This window comes from Monopterus albus, unplaced genomic scaffold, assembly GCF_001952655.1.
Source record: "Monopterus albus unplaced genomic scaffold, M_albus_1.0 scaffold61.1, whole genome shotgun sequence".
In the NCBI taxonomy this organism is placed as follows: Eukaryota; Metazoa; Chordata; class Actinopteri; order Synbranchiformes; family Synbranchidae; genus Monopterus; species Monopterus albus.
In genome coordinates, this window is record NW_018127941.1 from 1004322 (window position 1) to 1011903 (window position 7582).

General features: G+C 42.2%; 2 protein-coding genes across 4 annotated transcripts in view; both read right to left on the minus strand.

Moving 5' to 3' along the window:
- The window catches only part of rabggta (Rab geranylgeranyltransferase subunit alpha), a 13151-nt gene extending 9628 nt beyond the window's left edge, over window positions 1–3523 (minus strand). Inside the window, exons 1-7 of one of the 3 annotated variants that reach the window (XM_020603581.1) lie at window positions 2959–3523; window positions 2536–2570; window positions 2265–2375; window positions 1734–1858; window positions 1428–1615; window positions 1020–1277; window positions 779–862 (exon numbers count right to left, since the gene is read on the minus strand). In XM_020603581.1, coding sequence (XP_020459237.1) covers window positions 779–862; window positions 1020–1277; window positions 1428–1615; window positions 1734–1858; window positions 2265–2375; window positions 2536–2538 — 769 coding nt within the window. In that variant the 5' untranslated portion in view covers window positions 2539–2570; window positions 2959–3523. The other 2 variants (XM_020603580.1, XM_020603582.1) reach the window with 2 other exon arrangements.
- Window positions 3524–6343: 2820 nt separating this feature from the next.
- Window positions 6344–7582, minus strand: part of LOC109962017 (uncharacterized) — a 1669-nt gene continuing 430 nt past the window's right edge. Inside the window, exons 2-4 of the mRNA XM_020603348.1 lie at window positions 6871–7578; window positions 6608–6778; window positions 6344–6522 (exon numbers count right to left, since the gene is read on the minus strand). Of these exons, the coding sequence (XP_020459004.1) occupies window positions 6344–6522; window positions 6608–6778; window positions 6871–7578 (1058 nt within the window). The remainder of the gene's footprint in view (window positions 6523–6607; window positions 6779–6870; window positions 7579–7582) is intronic.

Genomic DNA, 7582 nt, shown 5'->3' on the forward strand with positions numbered 1-7582 from the left:
CTTCCGTCGGGCCACTCTGCCATAAAGCCCCGACTGGTAGAGGGTTGCAGTGATGGTTGACTTTCTACAACTTTCTCCCATCTCCCGACTGCATCTCTGGAGCTCAGCCACAGTCATCTTTGGGTTCTTCTGTACCTCTCTCACCAAGGCTCTTCTCCCCTGATAGCTCAGTTTGGCCGGACGGCCAGCTCTAGGAAGGGTTCTGGTCGTCCCAAATGTCTTCCATTTAAGGATTATGGAGGCCACTGTGCTCTTAGGCACCTTAAGTGCAGCAGAAATTTTTTTTTGTAACCTTGGCCAGATCTGTGCCTTGCCACAATTGTGTCTCTGAGCTCTTCAGGCAGTTCCTTTGACCTCATGATTCTCATTTGCTCTGACATGCACTGTGAGCTGTAGGGTCTTATATAGACAGGTGTGTGGCTTTCCTAATCACGTCCAATCAGTATAATCAAACACAGCTGGACTCAAATGAAGGTGTAGAACCATCTCAGGGATGATCAGAAGAAATGGACAGCACCTAAGTTAAATATATGAGTGTCACAGCAAAGGGTCTGAATACTTAGACCATGTGATATTTCAGTTTTTCTTTTTAATAAATCTGCAAAAATGTCAAACATTCTGTGTTTTTCTGTCAATATGGGGTGCTGTGTGTACATTAATGAGGAAAAAATGAACTTAAATGATTTTAGCATATGGCTGTAATATAACAGAGTGAAAAATTTAAGGGGGTCTGAATATTTTCCGTACCCACTGTATACACAATTACAGATGGCCATACCTCTGCCCAGCAACCAGCGATAGTAAAACCAAGCACTCTGGTCATTGGGGTCGGTAAAGAAAGCGTTCTGTACAAGCTCATACTCTGAAAAAAGATGCATGTGCTGAATTACTTATCAAACATCACTTGCAAAGTACTACTATTTCCAGTCATTATAAAGCCTCACACTGCCCCCTGAAGGTTTCTATTGGGTATTGCTGACTACACAACCTGGTCATTCAAATGCAGTCTTACAGTTTACCTTTGAGGAGCTGCTCTTCACAGATGCGATGGGAGTGAATTTGTGGAGAAGGTGGAGAGGAGGTCAGGGGAGGCTCATGGCAGGGTGAGGGGTGCTCAGGAGACTCCAGGTGAAGCAGTGGCAGTAGGGTGCTGCGGTAGTGCCAGCTAGAGTAGTTGGAGAAGTTGGAGCCAATAAGACGATCAGTAAACTCCAACTCCTGATCCACAGGCACACCAGACATCACCACAACCATCCGGCGATAATCCCAGCAATGGACTGGTGGAAATGGGAGAATATGGTGTGAAAGCAGTAAGGAAAATGAAAGCATGAAAATTGTTCAGATATGTCATGTCTGAATGATCTCAAAGAAAATACAGAAATCTCCACATTCTCTTGTCTTGTTCCTGTGGTCACTGTATTACTCACAGTTGCGGTCATCCAGGCTGAGGCAGTGATCACACAGACTCAGCTCTCTAGCCCAATTCGGTTGAGGCAAGCGGGCTGAGACCCAACCTCGGTGATGCCAGCTGCCATAGGACTTTGGGTTTACCTTCAGACAAGACTCCAGAAATAATAACTCGGCCTCGTAAATCTTTTGCACTTCATCCTTGTCCCTGGGGTAATACCGGGGAACAAAACTGTCATTTTCCTGTCAAATCTAAGATTATTTACCCATTAACACATATTGCTGTAAATTTGAATTTACAAGTGACCAACTAGTAATGATCTTACTTCACAGTCTCTAAGTGCATTAGGATCTCTCTTCTGTAGTTCCAGAGGGTTGCAAAGTCAGGATTGGATGATAGTAGCTGCTGGGTCAGCTGGAGAGCCTCATCATCCCAAATACCCTCTTTCCTCTGTGGTAGAGGAGACACATAAGTGTGAAAATAATAAACAGAGTAACACACGGGCAAACAGAGAAAGGGACATAAAAGAAATTAGCACAGTTACATGTCAAATCTGAAACTGAATCACTTGCACAAGCTCAGTTGGTGACTTTATTTACCTAGCACTTTAAATATTTATCTTAAATAATGCCATATGGACCTTATAGTTTTCCACTTAAGGATACAGCTGGTGTTATTCTATATTCTGTTTACCTATATCCTCCAACAGTCAAACGGTGAGGTGGTGAGTTACATCAGGCTTCAGCTACACAGGCAATACTTTTTAGTAGGATTATTTTGTTTTTAGTTTTGATCTTTTCATGCAAGCTGTTACAAAAATAGAATAACACCAGCTTTATGTGTCTTTTGAAAATACCTTAGAAAAACAGGCATCTCGTGCAGCTACATAGATCTTCAGTTTTTTCTCTCTCTCCTTTCTTTTCTCCTCTTCCTGCTGGGCTGTAGATTTAATCTTCACTCTGCCGTGCTGTCAAAAGCAAAAGGACGAGGAGCTACAGTAAGTACAGTTTACTATGCTGACAAAATGTTACTAAGAATTACTGATTACATCATACACAGTCTACTGTATCAATGCAGCAGATATACATACATTTTTAAAGCCAATGAGAAAATGATAAATCTCTTACCATCCTTTCTGTTTATGAGGTAGGTCTTCAAATTTCTGTTTATAATGGCACATGAAGGGTAATATTCAGTGTTAGGCCCGAGTAACGTTTGTTATGAAAATGCTGCACCGAGATTTGACAGCGGCATAAAAGTTAAGTCAAGTTAATATTATGAGCTCACCCATTAGCTAATTATCAGTATGTGACGTGTGCATTTGGCCTACAGTAAAGTTAAAACAATCAACAGAAACAGCCCAGATTCTGAAGTTAGCTTTCTAATTAGCTCCGTTTTCAGTAAACAAAACTGGGCTGGCTCATTCATTTAATTCAAAGCAGCCTAGTATAACAGTTAACCTGCAGTAGAAAACATATTCATTACAGCTAAGCAATAAACGATGCCTCAATTATCTCATAAAACACCCACCTGCTATGCACTTGGCTTACCATATAATTTTTTTTTAGAGTAGCGTTTGATTTGTCGTGTCACTATTGGGATTTCTAATGACTACTATTTTACTTCCGTCTCAGGAAAATGACGTCAAGAAGAGTATACTTGATTCAAAGCCGCGGTGGTTTGTGGCACTCTAGTGGAGAAAACAGCAAATAGCGGCGAAGAAATATTAAAACATTTTCACAGTTAGATTATACTTGGACTCAAAGTTTTATCTGTGTGAGTAACTCCAATGTCTCCGTGTTTCCAGATCTATCTGGGGGTAGCAGCTCAGTACTGGGGACGTTTGCATGAATTTGACCTCTGAAAACAGATAGGGGTGTTATTCTTGGGGAACTACTAAAAGTTACTACGGTCTGAGTTGCCTAGGCCTGTATATTGGCCCGGTCACAACTTGAACCACTACCATTAAAACCCAACAACTGTATTCTGTAGTTTAAGAAGCCTAACCCCAGAATCTAAAATGCTACCTATAAGAAGAAGTTTCCCCCCACTCAATAAATACAGTGCAGAACAGGAATAAAATGGTCAGAGTCAACAGGTTAAAAGGCACCTTTAAATAAACACCACAAATCAATTAATCACACATCAACCAAATATAAGAGGGCCTTGCCTCCCTGTGCATAAAACCATTCACACACTGTTCACACCATAAAATTGACTAAACCCTATTTGGAAACAATACAATAAATAGGGAACATAATGCTAGTGTTAGGTATTTTAGTCAGATAGAAATTGGATAGATACTTTATGTATTAGAAATGTTTAGTGGAGATAGGATGTCTAGTTAGACTGTTAAATGCTTAGTCATGCTTATGAGTTTCTACAGGTTACATCTGGTCAAGGATAACTAGAGAGAAGAGTTGATGACTGTCAGCAGACAGGGTGTTTAATATTATTATTATGACGTGTATAACTGTAGCCTTAGCCATAATATGTTCTTATGTTTAATATCATGACATGTACTAGAGGTCGCGAGAATGTTTTTAGTTACACACCACTTAATCAACAGACACACACACATTGATTTACTTCATGTTTTGACTACTGCTATGACCAGCTGCAAAACTGGCAACAGAGACGTCTCGGTTGACGTTTCTGTGTAGTATGGGGCTAGCCCAACCGAAGGGATATAATGTATAGGCCTGAGCACTGTTTTGAAGTTACTTGGACTGCCTCGTCTCTCAGAGTTTGCAATGGTAAGAAGAACCAAAGACCTCTTAACATAAAAGCAAACAAGGCAAAACACTACATAAGCAAAACACCACATAAACAAAGCACTACATAAGCAAAACAGCAGTGGCTATCACCCCTTGGCTGCACGTCACCCTAACACAGCATGTGCGATGGACGCCAACTTCTACTGGATCACGCTCGCATCAGTTATCGCTCCTGGAGAACATGCGACAATCTCCTAAAAACAGTCTTAAAGCTGATTAACACCACATAAACAAAGCACTACATAAGCCAAACAGCAGTGGCTATCACCCCTTGGCTGCACGTCACCCTAACACAGCATGTGCGATGGACGCCAACTTCTACTGGATCACGCTCGCATCAGTTATCGCTCCTGGAGAACATGCGACAATCTCCTAAAAACAGTCTTAAAGGAAAAGCAAGACACAGATCGATGGAGGGAGATTCACTTCGAATCAGTTACGGTGTTCTGTCGAATCTTCATACCCGTCAGAATTCCATACCCAAACTGTCTGCGCATGACTAACTGGCGGTGTAGGTGTGGCCAACCCGCCGGTTACAAAGTGTTAAAATCCCTGAATAGGTGGAAATGAGAGAGAACTTTACATCTGTTAAAAAGTTTTGTTAGCTTTATTTCTTTCATCACATTCCCAGAGAAACGTACTGTGGCGGCCCTGACCAGCCACTGGTGTTCATGCTCTGTTCTGTGCAGCCTTAAAGTCAAAGCGGTGTTTGTATTGGTTGCCGCTATTTTCTGGGGAATCTTGTGCTGTTCTGTCCAATGTGGGGTTTGGGGAGGAACAGGTGTGTGAGGGTATTAGAAGGGTAACAGGTGTGTGTGTGCGCCATTTGGCGCGGAACACGGGGTGCCGCTACTGCTTTTCTTTTACTATTCATTTTCCCTGTGAGCACACGGTGCCAGGTACATAGCAGTTTCATTTTGCGTTCTCTGTTGTGTTAAATAAAACCCAAGAAAAGACAGAGAAGGTGTTCTCCTCATTGTCAGCCTAGGTGCCAGCACACAGCTGGATAGTTAGATGTCCCAGTATAGGATAGGGTCAGACCGGCTCCGCTCATCCGAACCAGTGGAGCGCCACATTGGTGTCAGAGGTGGGATTACGCGCTCGTTGAACGGCGACATGGAGAGGAGTCTGGCCGAACTAGAGAGGGAAATAGAGGAGAACACCTTCCAGCTGGGGTGGCTGGAGAGAAGGCTACACCCGGAGCCAAGGCGTTCGCCCAGACGGCACGAGCGTGCCACTGTTAGGATTGGATTTCAGGAGTTAAAGTTATTTTTCTACTTATCATCAGTATTATTTTGCTTTTATAATGGAAAAGTTCAGTATGACTATTTGTCTGTGTTTCATTAACAGCTCCATGTATCAGTATTAATATTTCTTTTTAAAATGAGAAAAAAGACAAATGCATTATATAGCAGACAACATGATTTGGCACATTATAAAGAATATATAGTGAGAGTTATGCATTTTCTTATAGGTTAAAATTTACATCGGCACTGTGTTTCTAACCAGGACCTTGTTAACTTTACTGTTTAATACAGATTAATGATTGCAAAGTGTTACATGGAAGGTTTTATGTAATATAGGCTACATGTAATATACAGTATTGTCCCCCAGTTTCTCTGTTTGTCCATTTTCTTTCGCTCATCCAAAATCTGGTTGCAGTCGCAGCAGGTTCAGCTAGTTGTCCAGGATCCCTCTCCTCGGCAACGTTTTCCAGCTCATCTGACGGGATTCCGAGGCATTCCCAGGCCAGATGAGATATGGAATCTCTCCAGTGTGTCTACCCGTGGGTCTCCTACCACTTGGACATGAAGGGGTACTCCCTGAAGGCATCCTGATAAGATGCCTGAACTACCTCAGCTGGCTCCTCTCATGAACAAGACCCCGAGATACTTAAGCTCCTTCACTTGGGGCAACATCTATCTATCTATCTATCTATCTATCTATCTATCTATCTCTCTATCTGGTTCAGTTCTTTAATTTTTAGCCCACTTCTGCCCCCTTAGTGTTGTGTCATATTATGCTTACAGTACTAGTTATTACAGTCATTCCTTTGTGATGTCTAACATACTGTAGGTCTGTAATATTATTATATCATTGAAAATTCCCTGTATGCTATCTTACAGTGCATTTTCTATTATACCACTCAGGATCAGCTTCATTCATTGAAGTCGAAGTCAGCTGTTAGCACAGACCCATACCCTGTTGTCTCAGAGAAGCTGAGGGTCAGCTGGTCGTTTACATTTGTGTTGAGCTTAAGTTTCGACAGCCACCCCAGAACTTTATAAAAGTTAGTGGTTGAATCAGTGATGGATTCTGCTGGACTGGCTCCTGGCACTGTAAACAAAACAGAACACAGTTTGACTTTGGTCAAGTTCAGAACCATTGTGAATGCTGTGTTTATGATACCATTTTTACTTACAGTCAGGAATCAATAAGTCCTTGCTGCTCTGCAGAAACTTTGTGGATTTCAATATGTCTTTATTCAGCTTTTCAATTTCCTGGCTGATTTTTGCATAAGTGGTTTCCTTCTCCTTTTGATCCTTCTTCCTCTCACCAAAACCTATGTTTCTAATTTTCCTCATGTCACCAACTAACAATGGAAATAAAAAAGATTTAAACAATAATATATTTATATTATAATGGATAAAAACCATTTAATTCTCTTCACAGCGTGATACTCACTCAGTGACTTGGATTTAGTGTGCGCCACACTTCCACTGACATCAGCTTGCAGCTCCAGAAGTGTCTCCCTGAAACGCATCATCAGCTTCAGCTCTCTCCTGATGCACTCCTCCACCACTGGCTGCTTCAGCACACATTTGAGTTGCATCATGTTGAACTTCTCGTCAAGTTTCATATGAACGTCGTACATGTCAGGGCAGAAGAGTTGGCCACTGTTTATTGCCACCATTTCCTCAATCTTCTCAATTAGCTCAGTGACTTGACTCATATCATTTTTCTTTTTATTGTTCATGACATGGTATTTGTTCTCACACTTGTCTACCAACCAGCGCAGGGCACTATGCTCCCTCTCAATGTGCTCCTCTACAGATTTGTCTGCCAGTCTGTCTCCATATGTGAACAGGACCATCGCATGCTTCCAGATGCTGGCGTTGAAGAGGTTCATGTATGCCTCCAGGGTGAACATCTGAACTTCTCTAAATGACATGTCCAAGGGAACAACCAGCAGAACAGCATGAACACCTAATTGGCTCAGTGACAGACCTCGGACAATTTCTTTGTCCAGTTCCTTGGTACAGCGGGAGGACTCCCTCCACCAGCCTGGGGTGTCGATCACTGTTATCAGTCTGCCAGCAACCTCTGCTTCCTGCATCTGGCAGCGCTCATTCTCACAGGTGGCAAATACTTCCTTACGCAACAGGTTATTTCCTGT